The sequence below is a fragment of the Euphorbia lathyris genome, chromosome 9 (assembly GCF_963576675.1).
Source record: "Euphorbia lathyris chromosome 9, ddEupLath1.1, whole genome shotgun sequence".
Classification (NCBI taxonomy): Eukaryota; Viridiplantae; Streptophyta; class Magnoliopsida; order Malpighiales; family Euphorbiaceae; genus Euphorbia; species Euphorbia lathyris.
Window position 1 is genome coordinate 79406360 of NC_088918.1, and position 25027 is coordinate 79431386.

The 25027-nt window shown below is 37.2% G+C and overlaps 1 protein-coding gene across 1 annotated transcript; it reads right to left on the reverse strand.

Moving 5' to 3' along the window:
- Positions 1–1092: 1092 nt before the first annotated feature.
- LOC136205524 (uncharacterized) lies at positions 1093–21085 on the reverse strand. Its single transcript, XM_065996160.1, has 12 exons — positions 20276–21085; positions 13754–13870; positions 13458–13650; positions 12990–13156; positions 12702–12876; positions 10194–10255; positions 7196–7277; positions 5573–5630; positions 5316–5440; positions 3913–3996; positions 3748–3818; positions 1093–1448 (listed from the first exon to the last, which is right to left on the reverse strand). The coding sequence occupies exons 1-12, from the start codon at positions 20743–20745 to the stop codon at positions 1316–1318; spliced, it is 1737 nt and encodes a 578-aa protein (XP_065852232.1). The 5' UTR covers positions 20746–21085; the 3' UTR covers positions 1093–1315.
- Between the last annotated feature and the right edge of the window lie 3942 nt (positions 21086–25027).

Genomic DNA, 25027 nt, shown 5'->3' on the forward strand with positions numbered 1-25027 from the left:
TGGCCTCTCAAATGTCACGTGGCAGCGCATGATGACAATGTAGATTAATTATAACTTTTTGAAGTTCTAATCACACGCAACTATGTGAATGTGAGGAGTTATTTGTTTCAAATAAAAATTGAAAAGATTAATTATAACGTTTTGAAATCAGTCGCAGTTTTTGAACAACTTTGAAATGCAGCGATGTATTATGCTTTAGGGAAATGTGTTCAGCTATCAACATTTAGCTCTAATTTATCTATTTGTGAATGTTCAAATATTTTTAGAATAAGATATCAAAATGGCTTCAATATTTTTTTTTTTGAAGGTGTGAATTTAACGACAATGTACAAAATAGCACTATTTCTTCTTCAACGTTTGTGAAATAGTATCAATTTAGCCTTGAGTAATGGAACTTGACTCATGGCTAAATTGGTACCATTTCACAAACGTTAAGTCTAAAATGGTTACTATTTCATGCATTATAGCACTTCCCAAAAACTTCAAAGTTATTTCCGTACTAAATTGACCTTATATCGAGGCTGACACAAGCCCGCTAAAAAGCCCATATATTCGGGGACTTGTTCGGAGACTTTTTCACAAGTTTTACTTGTAAACAAGTTGTTAATTCTATTCATGAATATCACTCATAAACAGCTCATTAATTATATTCATTTGAAAAAAAAAAAATAAACACAAAACTACATAGTTTTAAAACCTCCGAAATTCCAAAACTAAGGTATACACAAAACCATGTTATTTTATATTTCCCCCATTAATAGAATACTATTATTAAAAAAATCAATTGAAGCAAGCTTGCTCATGAACTTAATCATGAACATTATAATAAGCTTGATGAACATATACCCGAACCTGCTCACGAGATTTCAAGTCAAGTTTCACCGTTCTCAAACTTGACTCCTCTATAAATTCATGAACACAATCTAGCTTGTTCATGAACATATAACCAAACCTAGTCACGAGATTTCAAGTCAAGTTTCACCGTGCTCAAGCTTAGCTCCTTTATAAATCGAGCCGAACACAGTGGCTCATTCACAGCCATACATTCAACTCATTGAACATTCTTCCATAATGTAAAATAAGGATATGAAATTTGATAAAAAGAAAAATAATTAATTAGAAAACAAAATCATTTCAGTCATAATTTTCAATGTGTCTGTTTGGTTTCTCTACAAGCTGCTAACCTAATCTAATTCTAGCTTAAATAAAACTCAGATACATACAGTATACACCCATATCAAACTCTTCCCCCCAAAACCAAGGATTTCTGTGTGTGTGTGTATATATGGTACTGGCTGTGCTCTATTGCATATAATTAAGAGTTGTGATTCTGCATCTGCATTGAAGCACTCCTCTCGTCATTCGTCGCCTGAGAAATCGAAATTTTTCGAAGAGAACGGTATTGCAGGCGGACATTCTCGCCACTTCCGATGATTTTAAGCAAGTACCTGCAACACAAGAATCGTCAATTTCCTTTATCATCGAACCAACTAAACTAAAAGGTTAAGTTGATAGTTAATGATTCAATTCATATTAATATCTGACACGTCCTTGCACGTGGATACCCACTAGGCTTGAAGCATGCACAACACAACACAACACCATATTAACATGTCTTAAAATTTAAACAACGTGAATGCCAACTGGACTTCAAGCATACACAAGACCATATTACCAACAACAACAACAACAACAAAGCCTTAGTCCCGAAATGATTCGGGGTCGGCTAACATGAACCATCATATGAAACCGTACAATCAAGTCGTGTCAGCGACACAAATTCTCTCCCTCCACTATGCCCTGTCCACTACCATATTCTCCTCAATCCCTAATAAACTCATATCACCATGGATCACCCTCCTCCAAGTTTGCTTAGGTCTACCCCTACCTCTCACCACACATCCTTTTGCCACTCTTCAGTCCTCCTAACCGGCGCATCAAGCGTTCTTCGTCTTACATGGTCAAACCACCTTAGTCGGTTTTCCCTCATTTTAATCTCAATAGATGTAACCCCTACTTTTGTCCTAATTATTTCATTACTCACCCTATCCTTTCTCGTATGACCACACATCCATCTCAACATATGCATCTCCGCCACCGACATCTTATGAATGTGACAGTGTTTCACTGCCCAACACTCCGTACCATATAACAATGTTGGTCTGATTGCCGTGCGGTAGAATTATCCCTTCAATCTATTAGGCATGCCGGGGTCACAAAGGAAACATGTAGCACTCTTCCACTTCGTCCAACCAGATTTAATCCTATGAGCAACATCCCCATCTACTTCTCCATCCGTTTGGATAATAGATCCTAAATACCGGAAGCAATCCGAGGCCTGAACAACTCTCCCATCTAGGGTAATTGTCCCTGCCTCCCCATCTACACAAGACCATATATCTTTAAAATTTAAACAACAAATGAGGTTGTTAGAATTCCAACCCTTGAACACTTGGTCTAAAAGGTTCTATATCATGTTATCGAACCAATTGAACTAATAGCTAAACTTTTAGTTAAAAGCCCAATTCATGTTAAAAGCCCAATTCATATTAATACGTGACACTTCCACATTTGATCACACAAAAAGAGCTTGATCAAATTAAAATCACTATCGCTGCACAAATCACGGGTAAATTACACTCATGACCACTGAATTTTACCTCTACTAACGTTATGGCTACTAAACTTCAAAATGTAACATAAAAGTTATTCAATTTTACACTTTCTAATATTATAGACGCTAAACTTCAATTAACTCCTCAAAATGACCATTGGCGACCTCAAAATAGAGAAGTCCAAAAATTAAAGTTATTTGGCATCAGAACAACGGATTCGTTAAGCGTTAAAATTAGAATAATAGCACTTATGAGTACAGAAAGCTTTTTTCTCCCCCTTTGGTATCCTGTGGTTTGTGGTTCAATTAGGTCAGATATCTCGGGAGGTTGAGTAGGGGTTGTGAAATGGAAATTGGAATAAAATCTACTCTTACAGAGCCTTGGCCTGCAAGTCATCGTAGGCAGTGCTTCGCTCCAGTTTTGAAGCTTCTAGCTGCTTCGCCTGCTTCTTATTACGATGGCGTGGCGAAAATGAACTGAACGAAAGAAAAGCGAGATGAACGTGAACCACATTTACCATGGAAATACGTTTTTATTTTCCAAAATCACCATTTTCAGAGCTCTCTCTAAAGATTCACTTTTTCTTTCCTAACCAATCACCACCTAAATGAACTCAAAACAAAAAGATTGAAGAATTAAACTCGCTTAGAATATGATTTCCATTGGTTTCACAGCGAAGGGCTACCTACCTACTAATAAGATTGAGCGCCTTTTTTGCTAGAAAAGTTGAGTGACTTTTACGTTACGTTTTGAAGTTTAGTAGTCATAATGTTAGTTGGGATAAAGTTCAGTGACCATGAGCATGATTTACCCCACAAACCACAGTTCCAAAAGAGACAAATCTTGCCCCATCACTTCAATTTTCTATTGCAATTCAATACGCGTGTTGTAATTGTGTTATGGTATCTATATATTCATGCGATTCTAAATGATATAAATGCACTAAAAATGATATCATGTGTCGAACAGTCGCGTCAGAAGTTGTCAACAACCCTACTTATCCTCAATGGTATTATCGAAACATTATTGTCGCAACTTACCATCATTGATCACAACTTTCATTCACTGTACAGTTAGGTAATGGCAAGGTTTTGTTTAACAAAAAAGCAAGAAAGGCGAGTCCTTGACTCACCAGCCATTCAGACATTGCGATGTGATAATTGCTTCCTTTCCGACAAACTTTTCTGGCGTTCGCCTATTTCCCTGTATGATTCAGCATGCCATTCAAATTCAGTATCAAACTGAGTAGCAAGAGAGTGCATAATCAACGGTAAATAACAGGAGAGGTAAAACGAACCCTAATTACTACTTTCTCATTGACAGAAAATGGATACTGCACTCCCCTAAGCAAATTATCATCAGCTGTAACATCTCCATTCTCCTGAATTATAACAAAAACAAAAATAATTCAGCTCCAACTGAGGATAATTTACTCACATTAATCAAATTAATAATACATGAATAAAATAAATTTGCAACACATGCACTATTTTTTGAAGGAATAATGTACCAAAATGGCCTCAAGTTTTTTTTTTGGAAGTGTCAATTTAACCCCAACTTATAATATAGCACCATTCTAACCTCAACGTTTGTGAAACAGTATCAATTTAGCTATGTTGCACAGAAACGGATACAGAAACTGAAACGGATACTGGGAAACGTAATTTCCGAGAAACATAGGAAACGGAAACATGGGGGAAACATGTAGATATAAAAAAAATGTAGGGGCATATTTATAATTATTAAAAATATAATAATACCTTACAAAACAAGATTGAAGAACAAGAGGAAGAAAGTACAAGCTCTATCGAGATTCAGGAGATAAAGAATATAGGAGAGACAAAAATAGGTAAGTTCTTTAAATTGAAGGATACAAGGAAGGAATTATCTCTCAAATAGGAAGTTTCAATTTTCCTAATCTTAGATTGAATAGGAATTGCAAAATAGAAAGTTTGAATTTCCAGAATTTTAACCAAAATAGGTAGGGAAAACCGTTTAAAAATTGAGAGACGCGTTTTGGGTAATTACGGAAATATGTCAGGAAACGTTTCACATCAGTTTCTGAGAATTTCCGTTTCCCACATCTGCCGGAAACGGGGAAACGCATGTCATGAAGAGTTTCCGTGCTTCATAGCAATTTAGCCCTGGATAACGGAATTTCACACCTCAACATTTGTGAAGTGCTACCAATTTAGCCCCAAGTTCCGTTACCCAAGGCGGGGCTAAATTGGTACCGTTTCACCACTGTTGAGGCTAAAATGGTGCTATTTTTACGTTGGGTTAAATTGACACTTCCCTAAAAACTTTAAGGTCGTTTAAATACCTTATCCCCATTTTGAATTACAGTTTGCAAATATAATAGGAATGTTGTCCATTTCCTCAATTCCGACTCTAATAACAATCTATCATGATTAAATGGCAAAACACATCATTTGGCCCTTGCACTTCTCGAGCTTCTTCTATGACAACGACAATAAAAACCATCAAACCTTCATCTTAACTTACTTAGGATCAAACAATTGAAGTGTCAATGCAGCATGACAAATGCTCTTACTTATGAACCCACGTTGATGATAAACAAGAAGGAATACCAGACCTCATCCAGGCACAATGATCGATGATAATACCTCTCTACAAGCAGTTATTATGGAGCATACACAGATTACTGAACATTAATCATAAAGTATATTTGGTCCATACCCTACTTGATCTTTTGACGTGATCTGTTTGGTCACCCATTTCTTTGCGACGTTTCCGGAGAGCAGCATTATGAAATAATCGCCGATCATCCTCTTGTTTCACTGCTGCAGCTGCAGCTCTTAAAGCTACATACAAGTCAAAATTTAAGAACAAATATGAATTACAAGGCATGGAAAGGAAATTAATATGCAACACAACTACATTTGATAGAGCGAGTTAGAAATTTCAAGTTACATATAAAACCAATGAAGACCTACCAAAATTAGGAATGGAAGACCCAGGCTCGATTTGTGCATTGCAGAGAGTACATCTCGACTGTGGTGCAAAAAGAAGTTCAAGTAAGACCAAGAAAAAAACAAACAAGAAATATCTTCATAATTTTTTTTTAAAGGGTCAATGAAATTATATACTGCCTCCGTTCCACAATAAATGTCTTTCTAGAGAATTTCTTTTGTTCCATAATACATGATGTTTTGATTCAATCCATGCACATTAATTGATTTTTAGCTAAAATTAATTACATTTCTTATAACTAAATAAAAATTGAAAGTGATAATTTATTGAACGGAGCAAAACCTTGTCCTTTTCGGTGATAATATTATAGAGATAAGAAGGATAATTTTGCCAACATCATATAAATACGAACAGTTGTTCATGAAAAGCTTCAAAAATCTCCAAAACGCTATTGTTTCTATAAAAAAAAAAAAAAAAAAAAAACTAAAAGTTGTTGTATAAGCCTAACCAAACACCATATTTGAGCTGAAACAAACACCCCCTTAATGTCTTATGCATATAGGACTAATTAAAATCTATAAATATAGCAACAATGCTAGTAACCTGTTTAGGTCAGTTTCAGTCAATGCAATAATTTGTAGAATTATTGTTTTGAATTGTGTCATCCTCCTAAAAAAGAGTTTATTACCCCACCATCCCGGTGCTATTCACACAATTGTTAAATGGGGTTGTTCACACTTTAGAAAGCCTAAATAAATTCTTGTTTGACAACACAGTATACTTGGCCAAGTATATAAGCCTCTAATGCATTCCTAGACAAAAGTTCTCACGAAAGCTATAAAAAATCTACAAACGCAAAATAAATGAACTCGTCCCCTTGACAATACTAAGTCTTCAAAGTGCCTGATGGAAATCACACTTGAAACAAAGGAAATAGAAGAAAGAGAAAGAAAGAAGATGACAGTAGATATTATTGATCTGAAAGAAAGAAACATAACAAGGAATTAAGCACAGCAATCAGTGCCCAAGGATTTCTCCTCCACTCCTAGCTACAGACTAAGAGCCAAACAGAATTCCAAAATTAACCGTACCCCTGCACACCTTCACCACACCCCTTATAACTAACTGCTACTCTCATCCCAAGGCACAACTGAAAATGCCAGCTCATTCTCCTGTCCCACGTTTCCCACTTTGCCCCCTAGAATAAATATACCCTATTTTAGGCCCATGGTTGAGTTGAGCTAAAACAGGCCTATTAATATTTCTATTCTCATCATCTTTCCTATCAGTGCCAAACATAAACAATTTGAGCAATGTTCAAAGCTACAACTTATTCTCCACTTTGCATACCTCATCTATGACAATATTTTTTGAATTCCGATCTACCTCATAATTTTTAAAACTCAACTTTTAAGACTATTATCAATAAGTTATCCAAACAATTGGAAGATTCAAGGCATTAGCAAATGTAACAACCATATAGCTAAACGAAGTACATGTTTGGATGAAATAAGTGCATTCTATTATTTGCAGTAAAGAGAAGAAGAAACAACCTCTTTTCATACATCAAACTTATACAGATGTCTTTAAGATTTAAGGCACCAGTACATCTTAGTTATACAGAAAATCACGCATATCCTACTCACCATTTCAAAAACTCTCTTTAGCATGAGACCTCCGAAGGAATGTCCACATGAGAAAAACACAGCATCATCAAGAAATGCACCTCTACAACACCAAAAACCAAAAAGGTCAAAAACGAGAGATGCAATCGACAAATTGAATGGAATTTAATTAAAAAAAATCCAATTAATACATATCCAAGAAATATGAAACATAATAGGACGAACAATATATCAAATTTATTACACAAAACAACTACTCATTCTTCTAGCATTTTCTACCATCTGAACTATGATACGATTCTCAACCATAGTTGTTAAGAATCGTACGAGTCATGAGTCGATTCGTACAATTCGATTCGATTCATGAAGAATTCGAGTCGTATCTATGGTACGACTCGGAAGCTTCATGAATCGGCCGAGTCACTACCGATTCGGCCGATTCATCGAGTCACTGAGTCACCCAAGTTGGTCAATTCAGGCCACCATTTAAAAAAAAAAATCAATTTTTAACAACTAAAAAATGTACAGCAGAAGAAGATGACTATTCACTTTACAAAAACAAAACAAAAAAACGTACACAAGTTATGAAACACAAATAGTTTTAATTAGATGACTATTCACTCTACAAATTCCAAAACCTTGCCTCTTCTTTTCTATTTATTTATTATTATCTTCTACTTTTTATTCTTTCTATTTTCCATGTTCTGCATGTCTCTACTTTCTTTTATAACTTGGTATAATTTCTATTTAGATATTAAAATTGCATTTTTGGACTAATATTTAAAGTTAAATATGATTAATATTTTATTTTTTATAGCATTTTGAATTTGATCCGAATCTTACGATTCGATTCACGAGTCCCGATTCGTAAAATGAGATTTCGAGTCACGAGTCGAATCTCGATTTAACAACTATGTTCTCAACCTATTAGAGTAATAGAATCTGAGATAATTGAGTTCAGAACAGAGAATGCCACAATGTCTAAGACATGTGAAGGAGACGTTTCAAGAAATTACTACTAGGAATAGTCAAATACTATTTAATTACACATAGGTAAATATCAATGAAACAGACAACTCGCGAAGCAAATATAGTAAAAGAATGTCATAAACAATTTTCAATGGCTATGACCAAAAGCTTGTTGCATACTAGTTAACAATCATAATGTTGATATATTTAGATGAATGCAAAAGTGCTTGGGAAAATGAAGTTCAAGACATGATAAGTCAACAACAAGGGCAATGAAATGAATGTTTCTTAAGGAAATGAAAGAGCTAAACTAAGTACATTTCAAATTTACTTCTTATGGCATGCAAAAGATAATGCGAATGGATTTAGGCAAAAGATACAGGGCTTAAACATTGCAATGAAATGAATGAAATAGTATTGAACCATATGACTGTGTATGAGCCTTAAGTTGAATTACTCCAAAAAGGCAGCACTGTGAACCCAATTACTTTGAAACTATTCTTTGGCCATTCTAGAATTTCTATGATCAGATCATCAAAAAGATCAATCTACCTTAAAAACAACTTATACTTGCCTTTAACCATCTTAACAGTTAAAATACCAAATTGGTCATTAAATAGACAGGGCCAAATAGGTTCAAAATTAACTTTCAACTCAAATCCGTCCTGACCTTGTCATCTTTTTCTCGAATCAATTCAAAATTATAGTTGTCCAAATTACAAACTGAAACTTTGTTACAAAATCATGAATCACATTCACATGTCATTTTGGGCTGATATTGACCTAGATATTAATTGATTTTGTAATATTCATTTTGGGCCTACTTTGAGAATTTTTTTCCACATCAAGATCCAAATGATCTCTTCATAACAACACCTAGAACAGTAATCTAGATACACTCAGGATATGCAACTTTAAATATTGAGTAAAGAACACACCAGTAGTCACTACTTATCACTTAATTACAGAAGGATCTAAACTTTGATCTATGGTTTTTAATCATCAAATTTTAATATTATTGCAATAGAAAGTTATCCATCATAATCTGGCAACTCATTCGCCAGCGTGGCAAATATTAAAAGTATCCAACATTGAACCTACTGCTTCCCAAAAAAAAAGAAAAAAACAACTAGCAATGCATTAGGAAACCAACCACTTTACTCCCCAATAAGAAAAGAAAAGAAAAACAAATGTTAATTTGTTGGAGTGTAAAGTTTCTCACTGAATTATGATTAATAATTTGCTTATATGACAATCTAGCATTTTTATTTCATAAAGTACGCTTATTTTTTTCCCTTTTCTGGTTCACTTCTGCCATAAAATGTTCTGGATATGCATGTGGGTTTGTATATAATTATTCATGTTATCTTTAACCATATTATGAAATCGAATAGACTACTAGATATATGATATGGTTTAGTCATGTCATATTTTGCTTACAATTAGTTTGATTCTATTATTAATTCTATCAGTCCCAAAGAACAGAAAGTTGATGGTGTGAAGTGACAGAGGAAAGAGGAGCAAGCAACATACTGGATTTCTTCAAAAAAAAAAAAGTGAAAAAGTCAAGTACCACCAATGTTTTCAAATTACCATATCAGAAATAATTTCATTTGTGATAGCATATATAGACTCATTTATAATCGTAGTGTCAGCAAATCACTACTGAATTCAGGTGGTTGACTTCCGGTTGCAACAAAATTAAATTTCATATAGAATCACAACAAACTAATTTAGACCCTTTCGTAATTAAATGACAAAATAATAATCAACTGTGAATTGGTACATTAGCAAATCAACCACCAAATTTGAATCAGTGACTTCCCCTGCCACAAAATTGAAAATTTTGATGATTAAAAAATCACAAATTGAAGTTTTAGTACCTTTTTGCAATTAAGATATAAATTCAGTGACCAACAGTGCAATTACCCTGCCATTATCACATAGAGATGGCAATATCTCGTTTGAATCCAAATCTTAAGTGAGAGAAACTTGGACATTGTCATGCTTATGCCTAAGCAAAAATAGAAAAGCACAAAAAAAAACTTACGATAATGGATCAGAAAGAACACTTCTCAATGACGGTTCTTTAGTCAAATTATATCGAGCAACCTGCAAATTCAAGATTCACTATCATATTTCATATGATAGATAGTTGAAATGAAAATTCAGTTCAAGTACTTGTAACAGAAAAATAGTTATTAAAATTGATAATAACAAACAAATTTCTGGCAAAGGAGTAAATGATGAAAAATAGAAATTATTCTTTCAAAAGGCTTGCCAAGTAGCATGCTGCATTTTTAACTTTAACCATGTTTCATTCCCAAGAGCTTATAGATGAAAACTCAATCAAATATAAAACAAGCAATGCTAAAAAGGAAAAACAATCTTTTAAAACACTTAATTTTCATCTACTATTGATTTTATTTATAAATTTCTATTTTCCTGTTGAAAAGAGATGTATATTTATTTAGGACATGCATTATGGTAATTCTTTAGGGAATTTTCTTAAAAGTATATTTCTACTACTTTAGAGTTCCATATGGATTCTCTCAATTTAGAAGACAGTAAAATATGTTACTGAGTAAGCACAAGTATTCAAGCATACTCATGTCAACAAGTCATCCCCTTGTCTTTCTCGCTGATAAAAGAAATTTGGATTTTATATTTGCTACTTTTTCCTTCATCTAGTTGTCACAATTATTCAAATTATGTCTATTTAGAGTGAATTGCTATATTTCCTATTCTTACTTAAGGTAGGTTATATTTCCTATTCTTATTTAAGGTAGGTTAGAATTAATAGGGTGATTTAAGGTAAGTTAGAATTATTAGGGTCATGAATTTAGGAAGACTAGCTGTACTTTCCTTTTCCCATTTTTCCTATTTAAGAGAATTGTACTGTACCAATTCAGGATGCAATTGATTGATGAAATCTTTATTTCTTTCTTCTAAATTCTCTCTCTATTCTCTCTTTATCTCAATCTCTCTCTAACCTTGTCTGTTCTTTCTCTATTCTTCTCTTCTCCTAAGATCTTTTCTGCCCTAATCTTACTGTCAGAAATCCTAATCCTGACATTTTACTTCACTAAAATCATGCTTGTTATTCTTCATTGTGGTGCTCCAGAAAAGCTCCATGTCATTGCAGCAGCAGCATTATAGACACCAAACTACATTAGGCATTCAAGCATAGTTTAAAAAGGCGATCGCCTCGGTCGCCTCAGGCGAGAGGCGACAGAGGCGATCACCTCACCGCCTTCCAGAATGGAAGGCGGTTGACCTGCAAGAGGCGATCGCCTCACCCTCTCAGGCGAGAGGCGGTCTGAGGCGAGAGGCGATCGCCTCTTGCAGGTGAGGCGATAAGTCAGCATTTTTTAAAAAGAAAAAAAGAAAAAAACCCTAAATTGTCAGTTTATGAGTATGTAGTTCTTCAGTAGCTCGATCTAAGTAGTAATAATTGATACATTTTGGTTTCCATCCAAGAAAATTAGTTGCAAAGGGTGAAATTGTTGTTAATTGACTTCTTTATGGAGACGTGGTCTGTGCGAAGTACGTCAATGGCATTCGCGTTGGTTGGTTTCTTCTTCTCGTGTTTTCTTTTTCCTTGTTTCTAATTGCTTCTGGCAATGTTTGATTTTGCTTTTACCAGTTACCTTTTACCCTCCTTTTTATTTCCTTGGTTCATACTAGGATCTGTAGCAAATTATCCTTTCTTATACTTCTTGTTAGGGTCTTTTTCTTTTTGTTTTACCTTGATTTGTGAGATTTTTGTTGGTAAATTCAAGTTGGTTCTTCTAGGGTTTTTGCCTCTTTAATTTCTCATATTTATTGCTGATATAGGAAAGGAAGTTCTCCCTGCATATTCTAGTATATGCTTAAAATATCTAAAGAAAGATTTGGATTTTTTTCCACTCCCAATTGTGCCTTTTACCTGAAATGGTGGCGGTGTTGATTGGTAGTAACCTTCTAAGTCAAATTATAATAATTTTAAATCTATCATTGTGTTATGTTCAACCCTTATCAAGCTATCATGTTTTTATAAAACAAATAGAAGCTTGCATAGTTTAATATTAGACTTTAAGAATTAGCACTTTATTATTAGACTTTAAGTTATTTTGGTTTACAAGTTTAGAAATTAAACTATCCTTAAGTACTACTAGTTTTTATTGAGTTAATTTAATTTTATTTGATTTTCTAATTTTTTATCGCCTCACATGCGAAAGGCCGTCGCCTCGCCTCAAGGCGATATTTTGCTCTTGTCGCCTTGACTCGCCTTTCGCCTTTTAAAACTATGCATTCAAGTTTTGCCAAAACAAAAGCATTACTAGGTATTAAGCAGATCCAAACTATTTCCTACATCAACGAAGTTTGCAGAACACTTTTGGGAGTTGAATATCTGTAAGGTATTTGTTCTCGATGAAAAGAAAGTTAATAAAACCACTTAAAACTACCAGGAACTGACAATTTGACCACTACCTAGTTCAGCACTACCCAAATCAAGCAACTGAGAGAGGAAAAAAATTTGATTGACAAAAAAGAAACGAGGCTTATATCTACTTACATAATTGTTATCAGGTTGACTGCACATGACATCCTCCTCAGCAGAGAGGTCATCCATAAACTGACTAACAGATATTGGCACATAACTTTGGGGTATGACATGACCAGCTGCTGCAATTGGAGAACAATCTAATATAGCATTGCCCTGTGGTATAAGCCTAAATGCCAATGAAATCCTGCAATGGCAAAATGAAGTTAAAGGTTAAAATCAATCTCAATCCCTGATATAAATTCACAAAATAAAACAAAATGAACGATTAAAAACCAATTTTAACCAAAAGAGTTGTACCTCCCACCATTATTAGTGCCTGATGAGTGATCCGGAGCAGCTCTATATGAAGCAGCAGGACGAAGGCCAGCAGTAGCGTGGCTAAGTGCCTTGCCAGTAATCAGTAAAAGATCCCCTGGAGCTGAACCGCAATCAGCCAGGTACCATCGACCATTGGGGTCACAAACCTAGGGCAGAAAAAAGGAAGTTGGATTATTTCAATAAATTAGAGATTGGAAGATGAAAAAGGGGAGGCAAATTGTGAAATAGTCTTCCATACAAGAACATGACATGACACAGATTACGGCAATCATGGACCAGAAAGAAACTTCAAATATATCAAAAAGACAAAAGGAAGTTTAGTACTATAAAGAAAGAATATGAAGTGGAACACAAGCATTATACTAGTTACAATATGCTAAACAACATAATTTTAGATGTTTACATAATTTTAGATATTTAAACATCTTTAAAAACACTCAATGATACCTGTAGACCAGGATTATCTGAAGAAATCAATGTCAACAATCCCTTCTCAACTTCACCATTTAATGTGGCCCTCCCTCCACCTATAGCTCCCTTTCCATTTTGCAATGATGCATTAGAATAGGAAGCAAGAAGGACTGACGAGGACACCTCATTAGAAGGCAAGGGGGTATCTTCAAGTAAATGGTTGAAAACACTGCAATAAATTGTCCTTGTGAGCTTATGTTATTTAAAGATGTGAAAATCAGAAGCATATAAGCAGCAGATTCTAAGCAAATCTCCAACATCACTGTTCTTACTCGCTTCGCAAACGAAGATGCCTTGCAATTGCACACAGAGAAGCACGAGCTGCCTTTCCCATGCACCTATACATTTCAGCCATGCATGGAGGAGACGCATCCCAGTCTTCCAAAGCCCTAGCACCGGTGAAGAACTATAAATCAGAGAATACATAAACTAACCAGCTGCAGATACACAAACATAATATTATCCCCTTACCCTCAGCACACAAGCAAACATACACATGAAGAAGATAAAAATTAACGAATACTCAATATAACCTAACTTTTGATAGTAATGTTGCTACTAAAATCAAATACTGCATATTTGTTGCTTATAAGTTATATTTCATCAAATCCACACCTTGGATTGTGATAGAATTCACTCAAAAACATATTCAAACATGCTGATTTAGCTAAGACTTGAGAGGGCATAGGGGATGGAGGAGGAAGAAACAGAAAGCAAAATGTCAATTCACTAAAATCAAATATTTCATATCAATCAAAATGACCTAACCAAACTATTCATATATTAAAAACCAACAACCGACCTCTTTAATTTCCAAAAAAAAAAAACAAAGTGAAGACTAATGTTTTTTTAATAGCATTCAGCCTGTAATATAGACGATCAGAATGTGAACCTGCTGAAGTTTGTTACATATGAGGAAGTCAAGATGGCAACCTTCAGTATGCATCCGGACAAAGCTCCAGGTCAGGATGGCATGAATCTGCTTTCTATCATACCTTATGATATTTGGTCGGGGTGCATGTGGTAAAACTTTGCAGAGATTTCTTTGATTTTGGTTATCTACCTACAGATTTGAACAATACCAATATCGTGCTGATCCCGAAAAAAGAAAACGCCCAGAGAGCATGACTGAGTTTCGTCCCATATCCCTTTGCAATGTCCTGTATAAGATCATTGCCAAAGTTATTGCTAACAGATTGAAGCTGCTGCTTAATGGTATCATCTCTGATTCCCAAAGTGTGTTCATTCTCGACAGGCTTATAACAGATAATATTCTTATTGCTTTTGAGACAAATCATTTTCTGAAACGGCAGAAACAAGGGAAGAATGGTATTCCTTCTCTCAAAGTTGATATGATATGAGTAAGGCTTATGACCACCTGGAATGGAGTTTTGTTCAATCTATGCTTACCAGGTTCAATTTTTGAGAGAAATGGGTGAATTTAATTCTGATCTGCATTTCTTCGGTGAAGTATCATATTGTTACAGAAAATCGAGATCTGGATCCTACTATGCCCACGCGAGGAATCAAGCAAGGAGATCCCACTGACTCCTTACATGTTCATTCTTTGTGCTGAGGGATTGAGTGCTCTCATTAAGAAGAGAGAGCGTCAAGCTTTATGGCATGATTGTAGGGTGGCTAGAGTAGCTCATGCTCTTATTCATCTTTTTAAATTTGCTACTTGTTTTTCAGGGCTTTTGTATCGGAGTGTGAAGTGGTTCAGGAAGTGCTAAACGAATATGATTTGGCATCGGGCCAAGTGGTCAATTTTCACAAATCTGCGATGTACAGTAGCAATGTGGGGAATTCAGTTCGTCGGGATATCTGTAGGATCCTGGGTGTGGATGAAACGACAAAAAAGGTCGTTATTTGGGGCTTCCCTCACTGGTTGGGAGGAGTAAGAGAGAGGTCCTCCAATTCATTAAAGACCGCGCTTGGAGTCGAACTTGGCACTCTAAGCTTCTCTCTTGTGCTGGTAAGGAAATTCTTCTAAAGGTAGTGATCCAGGCAATTTTACCGTTGCGCCAAGGCAATTTTTTGAGGTCGTTAAAAGTCATTTTTTAGTGTCAAACTAAAAGAGCTCACTTTTAGTAAAATGAAAAAGCTTACTTACCTTCTAGAATTTATTTATTTTCAGGTACCAATTTGGCAATATGTGAAAATACATGAGTTTGTTTAGATTTTACCCTAATTTTAATTACAATATATCAAAATAAATTAGAATTAGAAAAATATGTATCATTCCCAAATTTTATTAAGCTATAATGTAGTTAAGCATATAAATTGTATTTGCTAAAGTAACATATAATTTAAAATTAGTTTAGTTAAGCATATAAGTTGTATTTTTATTTTATTATAAGACAAATTGCAAAAGGAAATAATAATCAGGGCTTTGAATTTCAAATTGAAATAGAGGCAGGGACTGATTAGGGTTTTGTGGTGAGAGAAGGCAGAGATTGCGTGAAAGAAAAGAGAAGGCAGGGGAGGGGGCTACTTGAGTGTGCCATTAGATAAGTTTATTTTAGGTATAATTTTCTTTTTCTGTTTTTTAAATCTTCCTAACACAAAACGACGCAAGTGGAACGACGACGTTTTATATGAGAAAGATTAAAAAAAGTAAAAAGAAAGCATATCCCTAGAATTCATCTTCTTCCTTGCGCGGTTTTAAACTTCAGCAGCCATTAATGGTGTTTTGCTTGTGATTTTCTAGGGGGGCAAACTCAGAAATTCAAATTTTAAACCTGAGATTTTATAGATTTCTAGAGCACAGTGGGGGCAAGTGCCCCCATTGTCCCCACTGTAGATTTGTCCCTGATTGGATGAAATCGACTTTTTCTGCCTTATGTTTGGATCAGCATTGTTTTTGGACGACGGTAGTGTGGAGTATTTGGTATGGGAGAAATTGTAGGGTCTGGAAAGATCTTCAGGTGGAGCAGTAGGCGTTTGTAGAATGGCTTGTTCTTTGCTCAAGGATGGCAGGAGGTGCAAAAGAAGAATTTGGATGTTTGCAGGGGCATTCCGAATGCGGAAGCTGATTCTAGGTTGCTATCATGGTCCAGACCTTCCTTCCGGGCTGCTGAAATTGAATGTTGAAGCGTCAATTATTCTGGGGTCTGGTTTTATTGGGGTGGGGGCTGTGCTTCGTGCCAGTGGTGGTGGTTTCTGTGGAGCGTTTTCTCGTCATATTGCTGGTTCTTTCTTTTTTTCCCCACTGGAAGGGAAAGCTTTTGGGATTAGGGATGGGTTGAGCTGGATCAAAAATAAAGGTTTTGATGGGGTGATGGTGGAGTCAGATGCCTCAGTTGTGGTGGATCACCTTCATGAGTCTAGCTTTCGGTCAGCTTATGGTGTTGGTTTTAAATGACTGTAAAAGACTTATAAGCTCTTTTAATGACATGAAAGTCAGTTATGTCGGTCGCTCCGCGAAGGGGTTGCTCACGCTTTAGCTAAGGGATTTTATAGGAAGGTCCAGGTATTTCGGAATGAGCACAACAGGCTTCTGGATCAGTTCCAGACTATGATGCACCGAAACTCTTCATGATATGCGTTTCCCCGTTTCCAGCAGATGTGGGAAACAGAAACTCTCGGAAACTGATAGGAAACATTTCCGGGCACGTTTCAGTAATTACCCAAAATATAAAACGCATTTCTCAGTTTTTAAATGGTTTTCCCTACCTATTTCCATTAAAATTCTGGAAATTCAAACTTTCTATTTTGCAATTCCTATTCAATCTAAGATTAGGAAAATTGAAACTTCCTATTTGAGAGATAGTTCCTTCAATTTAAAGAATTTACCCATATTTCTTTCTCCTATAATCCTTGTGGTGGGACCCCTCCCCGGACCCTCGCTCAGCGGGGACGCATAGTGCGACCGGGCCGCCCTTTTTTTTTATATAAATATGCCCCTATATTTTTAATATTTATACGTTTCCCCCACGTTTCCGTTTTCTATGTTTTTCAGAAATTACGTTTCCCAGTATCCGTTTCCGTTTCAGTTTCCGTATCACATAGGTTCCAGAGACTCAGCCAAGCTATACTCGCCCGCGGCCTCTGAGATCCCGGCGTCGGTAATTGTAGATTTCAGGAGCGTCTGCTTAATAAAAAAGGACAGCCGTTAGTGACAAAGGTGAAACAAGGAAGGCTTCATGGTTTCAACAAGGCTTCTGTGATTAAATACCCATTCTTGATAGAAATAGAAAGGGGGCAAAATGCTCTGCTCCCAAACAATAACTCCAAGTTCTCAATCCTAAAAGTCCCAAAACTTGGAAACCTCTCAGCCGATCGTTAATGTTTTGATTTGAATATGTTTTTTTTTTTGTTGTTATATTTTATGGGATACTGTAATTTTTGTTTTAGATCTTTCGAATTCCTTACTTTATTAATATAATGGAATCAAATTCAATGTAAAGTTTTCTGCTTTTTTTCTGGTGGAGATCGGGGGCGGGATGAATTAACCAAAAGCCAATTAAAGGTTTCCTAATTTAGACGGAAGAATCAAAGCATATACAGTCAACCACAAATGTTGGTGCTACAATTTCGACATCAGCATCGGAGAGATCGGATTGAGAAGGGCTGCAGGAGGTTACCACTGAAAGGGTCAGAGATCGGATGAAGGACTGTAGATGGTGGAAAGGGCTGAGGGGGCTGCTATTATTTCAAAGAAAAAAACGTTCTTCTGTAATTAAATACAGCGTTTTTTTTAGTTGATGATTTGGATTTAATGAGATACAGGTGTCAATTTTTGTATTAAAGGTATTTTTTTGAGTTGGAATACCTGGACCTTCCTATAAAATCCCTTTAGCTAGAGCATGTCGTTCTATGTCAGAACCCGTGGAATGGACTACAAGTCCTACTACTTTTATTCATCATGTTTTGTACATTGATTCTGTTTAAACTTTAATGCATTTCTCCTTTTTGGTTCAAAAAATAAATACCTACTAAAAGCTTCACTTGTGGATTCTTACAACCGCATTTATTAGGATCTTTTTCTTTATCGAGACTCCAAAGCTCCAACTACAACTATATCATTCCATGCTCTAACAGGCTCGATCCAAATAATTCTAGATAATCACAACAAAGATCTATCCACACAATATTTGTTGGTTTTCTAGCCACTTATTCCTAAATAGGTTTGGGGTTTAAGTATGGGAAAAGAGCAAAATGGATCAGGATAATTTATATATACATGTATGTGCATGTGTTTCAGTCAACAGTGACAGATTTCTATATTTTTCAGTTAAGCAAATAACTGATTTGTAATCCAGAAACAATGAGATGCCTTAGAGGTGGCAAAAGTACACACGACCCAATTACACGACACGCAATTTTAGTGTTTGGGTTTAGCTTAGTAGCTAATGTGTCATTTTTGGGTTGACACGAAACTGACACGTAAATTTTTAGGTTGGGTTAGGGTTGATGTGCTAATCCAAAAACCAAACGAAATGACACGAATATTCAAAATTATTGTTATTTTATTTGGTATTTTTATATGTCACTTTATTAATAAAGATAATAAAATTATAATTATTACTTGGAAATATGATACGAACCTCCTAAATTGTTATAAACACATTACATGATCTCCTAAAATGACATAAAGTATTTAAAAATAGTATCATATTTCTTATATTTTTAAAATTTAGGCCTAATACATCAGCAGCTCCCTGAACTTGTCCAAAATAGTAGATTGGCTCCCTGAACTTTGCAAGTGTCTCACCAGCTCCCTGAACTTGCTTATTTCGTACCATCAGCTCCCTAAACTTGTCCATAAAAATATATTAGCTCCCTGAACTTTGCAAGTGTTTCACCAACTCCCTAAACTTGCTTATTCTGTAACAACTAAATACAAAAACTTAGTAAACCTAAATTCTAAAAATACGTCTTCATTTATTCGAGGGGTAATTTTTTCGCTTCTCCTACCTTTCAACCTATTATAAGAGTTAATGTTGCATGTTTGAGAGATTAAATGGATGAGATCGAGAGTTAGTATTATGGTTTTTGTATTTAGTTGTTACAAAATAAGCAAGTTTGGGGAGTTTGTGAGACATTTGCAAAGTTCAGGGAGCTAATCTACTTTTATAGACAAGTTTAGGGAGCTAGTGATACGAAATAAACAAGTTCAGGGAGCTGGTGAGACACTTGCAAAGTTCAGGGAGCCAATCTATTATTTTGGACAAGTTCAGGGAGCTGCTGATGTATTATGCCTAAAATTTATCATTAATATATATGCATAAAAAAATTACATGTAACCAAAAACACGACACGAAATCGACATTAACCCGAACAGCTTAACACGATTGTGACACAGAAGTTTTTGGGTTGGGTTTGGGTTTACCCTTTTCAACACCAACCCAAAAATGACACGACACAAACACGAGTCGAACACGAAATTGCCAGGTCATGCCTATACTCGGACAAAAAGTAGACACCCCTTGTTATTAATCGACCAATTAAAATGTAGCATAACCTATGTTGCGCCGAAACAACCCAAACGGAAACCGGAAATGAGCCGTATCTGGGAAACTTTATATCTAAGAAAAATTAGCTAGGAAATCATAATGGAAGCTGTACTTATTTCCTAAAAGAGCTATGCCACACCACATAGCAACTAAGGATAGAGAAAGGTGTTTAAGCTTAAAGTACATTTCCATTATAAGCACAATCCAAATTGCCATAGCTAGGAGGATACAGTTCAGTTCCTTAACAACCAAAAGCTATCTAAAACGAAGAAATATCCTAGGAGCCCAAAACGATTAAAAACTGATTAAATTATGCTAAAAAGAGCAAGCTATTACCTTCCAGCTCTGTACATATAAACAGAACGACCACCTCCTTTACAGTTCCCGTTCTGAACCCGACTCCTGAAAAATAACCGTGCCGCTTCCAACCCACACTTCATAACCGCGGCATCTTCACAGCCCAATTCAATAACCGCCGCGTTATGCCTCATCAAGGACCCAGAAAGCGCCTCCACACCTCTCAAGTAAGGTCCAGCCGGAGCCCCATCAAATGGCGAGATATCAGACAGTCTAACCCGGGCGAGCATGAGAGGCTGCTCACCAGACTGGTGCACAGCCGTGATTGGCGACGCGATTACATGATCAAGTGAATGTGGCAGCTGCCGGTGAGAAGTAGGAAGCGGGCCAAGAGAAAGAGGGGATTGAATTGGAGTTGGAGTGGTAGTAGGGGATCTAATGGTGGAAGAATTGGAGTGTGAATGAGGAAGCAGAGCAGAGGAATTCTGCTGCGGTGGCTGTATCATCATCACAACTGAAACAACTAATCATTATTGGATTATGAATATACATGAACCTTTTTAGGGTTTTAGGGGTCTAGAATTAGGGTTTTCAGTGAGTTGATTTCATTTTTCTTTGGTTGGAAACCCAAGCACTGTTGAAATGAAAACAACTGGTGAATAACAGGTGTTGGAGTAGGTATTTGCAGAGCAGATACGCATAAAGAGGGGAAAAGGTTTGAAATTTACGGGGTAGAGGAAGTGGAAGTGGGAAGTATAGAGGTCTGTGAATTGAAGTTCGCTATGAGGAGGGGGGGAAAGAAGGGAGAAATGAACTCTTATTTAGCTTTTTTTGCATTTTCTATTGGATTAAGGGTCAAAATTGCGAGTTCTTGTTATTAAGCATCCGTCATGTCATTCGAAATAGTGGGGTCTTTTATAATATACGTGAGTCCATGTTACACGTATCAAAATATGTATGAAAGGTCCTCCAAGTGACATAGAGAACCGGATGCTTCTAATAATTTGTGCAAAATTGCATCCTATTTATCTGTTTTTTACATATACCCATATATTAAAGGCTTAATACATCATTTGCCTCTGAACTTGTCTCAAAAGTTTGATTGGTCCCCTGAACTTTTAAAATGTCCCGATAGCCCCTTGAATTTGCATAAAATGTTCAGTTAATCCCCTGAACTTAAAATGTAATCAATTGATCACTCGGTCGCAAAAAAAGTAAGTTAAATGCGGAAGATGTATTCTACGAATTTTAAAAAATAAAAATAAAACGACCAAAATCGGGGTATGAAGTTCTAATATTAGAGAAGACAAGTTGTATAGTTGAGCAAGTAATAACTTCATTATTTATTTATTTTTTAATTGTGGAATAAAACTCTAAGATGCGTGGAATACATCTTTTACATTTAACTTATTTTTTTGTGACCGGGTGATCAATTGATTACATTTTATGCAAGTTCAAGAAGCTAACTGAACATTTTACGCAAGTTCAGAGAGCTATCGGGATATTTTGAAAGTTCAAAGGACCAATCAAGTTTTTTGGACAAATTCATGAGCAAATGATGTATTAAGCCTATATTAAATAACAGTGAAATATAACATTGCAAATTGTTAGAGTAAGCTTATTTAGAAAATTTCAATTAATCTAGTTATCACACTACTAAGGTTTTATGAAGGCATATTTAGTTGTTTATTTGATATAGGTTGGGTGGCAGATGAGGTGGAGGTGATGTGGGGGGCATTTTTGTATCATTTAAAAAGTACGAGGATATATTGGTTGTTTATTTTAAGGACAAAGTACAAAAAAATTGTTTGTGGTTTGTCAATTGATAACATAGAGATATTATCCCGAGGACCAAAAGGGATATTCACCTTGAGAACGCCGCGTATTAATCTCCAAAGGAGAGCCGGCAGGCGGATCTCCACGGTCCTACTCAGAGAGATCCGCTGGCGGACCTATGAGGCGAATCTCCTCATTCACCTGATTCGCCACTGTAACGGCTGACCGCCGACTCGGCCATAAAGACCATTAATGAGTTATCAATTAGCTAACCGCCAGGTTAAATATAACTTATAACCGCCATTAATGGAGCATTAATGGAGGCTTTCTAGTTGCCTGAAGGTTACGACTTCCTAGCTATATATAGCCTGCATCCCTAGGCTATCAAGGTACACATTCTCACAATCTTTGTCAATTCAGTTTGTTTCCTTGATTCACCTTACTGACTTTGGCATCGGAGCTTCCCCCCGTCGAACCCAACGACGCCCCCACAGGGACGGACGTTGATCAGAATTTCTCTACTTGTTATCAATTGGTGCGGTGAACGTGGAATCCTTAATCAAACAAAGGGTTTTTCGTTCACATTAAGGAACTATGACAACTGGAGATCAGAATCCCTTTTCAGGGATTGAAACACCATTAGTTACACCGTCCAGTGCTGGCCGCACAGATTCAACTGCTCCTGCAACGCACGTTGAAAGTAGTATGAACCCTGATGCTTTCATCAACATGTGTGCACAAGCAATTGGAGAACGGTTTGGACCCGAGACAGGGAATCGCCTGCGGTCGTTTACGACCCTCCCTCCGCATTGGAGCATGGCATCCACATCGACTGTATCATCTTGGCCCTTGTTAAACTTTGGACCGGGCGCCCAGAGTTCTTCATTTCTCCAAGCTCACAACACGGATTCCATGGTAACTACTACGGCGTTAGTTGGAGAACGACAAATCAATCGGGAGTTATTCCCTGGTGGCGCAGAGGGAAGTCAAAGGAATGATTCAACCCTTCCGGGTGGATCTACGGGTCCTGGATTAAATCTAGGCGGGTCCGATATCCCGAGGCGCCCACGGACGAATCTCTCCCTTGGCGGATCCGAGGGGCGAACACACAAAAAGCGTAGAAGGGAGAAAAGTAGGCGGTCTAAATCACCCCCGCCTCGACGACCAAGATCCTCATGTCGGGGCAGATCACCCCCTTCTACTGGTCGTAGACGGAGTAAAAGGCCAGCGGAGACGCCCCATTTGAGTGGACCACTGCCCCCGCCACCCTCAGGAACTGTTGGACACATCCCGTCGGGAAGCCATGGAGGAGGTAGTGGGCAAGCTCCCCCATGAGGGGGGCGGAGGAGGTAGTAGCGGAGGAGGAGGCGTACGCGGAAGTGGAGGAGGGCGTTCGCCATCAGATCCATCATCTGGGTCAAGCTCTTCTTCCTCTCCAAGCAGATCTCCACGAAGGGGTCGCCCAAGGGCGGATCCGGAGAATTTTGATGATAGAGTTAGAGCTCTGGTACTCCGTATGAATGAGGAAAATGTCAGGCATAATCCGTTCGCCAATAGAGATTCGCCTTTCGCGGCTTGGATTGAGGCGGAGAAAACTGATAGAGCTTTTAAAATACCTAATCTCGCTATCTACACAGGTGTTGACAATCCGGAAGCTCACGTCAGAAAATACCGAATACTGCTCAAACTCAACCGTGCCACCGAGCCTATGCTCTGCAAAATGTTTGTCACCACGCTAGGAGGTCCAGCATACGGGTGGTTTCAGTCTTTACCTCCGGGCTCAATAAACAGTTTTGATCAATTGAGCAGGGAATTTTGTGCTAAATTTGCCGGTTGTATTCCTCCAGTGGTTAAATCAGGGAAGCTTTTTTAGTTAAAGCATAAGGCGAATGAATCCCTTCGGGAGTACGTAGACACTTTTAACCAATTGTGCATACAAATCGTTGATGTGGATATCTCCGTAGCAGTGGAATGTTTTGTGAGAAACACCACTTGTAAGAGTTTGCAGGAAGATCTAATACGAAAGAAACCCACAAGCATGGCAGAATTGATGGAGCGTTGTAAGGACTTTATCGAGGTGGATGACATTCGCCGAGGATCACTGTCATCGCCTAAAATGGACAAGGGCGAATCTCGCCATCGAGATAGAGACAAAGACAAACATCAGGATTCTTCCTCTAGAAGCAGGCAAAGGGGTTCTAAGAACAAATCAACGATTGTCACCTCTTTCACACCTCTCAACGCTTCTAAAAGTGAAGTCCTTATGTGGATCGAGAACAGTCAACACAAACGGAGCATTTCATACCCCGAACCAAAGGGGGGGAGTACACCAATACTGGTAAAAATCCTAAAAATTATTGTAAATATCACAGGAAAAATGGCCATGACACGGATGCATGTTGGGAGTTAGCTCGGGAAATCGAGCGTCTCATTGAGAGAGGCAAATTGGATCGGTTCATCCAAAGTGATGGCAAGAAAGGAGATGGCGATAGATCCAAAGAGGACCCAAAGAAGAAGGGAAAGGGTACCATTAATGTCATAGCAGGCGGACCTGGATACTAACCAATGCTGAAAAAGGCAAAGACCACCGCTCTTGACAGAACATCGTTAAATCGTCCCTTTGCCGATGCAGGTCCTGAAATCTCTCCCCATGCGGATGCATTGGTCGTCACTATGATGGTGGAAGGCTGGGAGATGAAAAGAGTGATGATTGATACTGGAAGTTCGTGCAATGTTATCACCAGAGGAGCTTTCGCCAAACTCATGATCGATCCAGTCCAGGTAGAGCCAACTGTGGTTGATATCCTAGGAGTGACGGGACACACTATCCAAACAAAAGGCCAAGTCACTCTGGATTGCGAACTTACGGACGATGATCAAGTCTGGAAAGGTGATCTGGAATTCTCTGTCTTGGATGGTCAGTTAGCTTATAATATCATCCTCGGACGGCCCTTTATCTCCGAAGTTGCAGCCCTTATCTCCATACGCCACTTAACGCTTTACATCCCCACGGCC

Bases quoted from the DNA above. Each gene is read 5' to 3' on its own strand.
- LOC136205524 (XM_065996160.1), bottom strand. From the start codon at position 20,745: ATGATGATACAGCCACCGCAGCAGAATTCCTCTGCTCTGCTTCCTCAT. The intron at 13,871-20,275 runs GTAATAGCTTGC...CACCGGTGCTAG, and splicing joins TATATGTACAGAGCTGGAAG to GGCTTTGGAAGACTGGGATG. The intron at 7,278-10,193 runs GTAAGTTTTTTT...TTGGTGTTGTAG, and splicing joins GTTCTTTCTGATCCATTATC to AGGTGCATTTCTTGATGATG.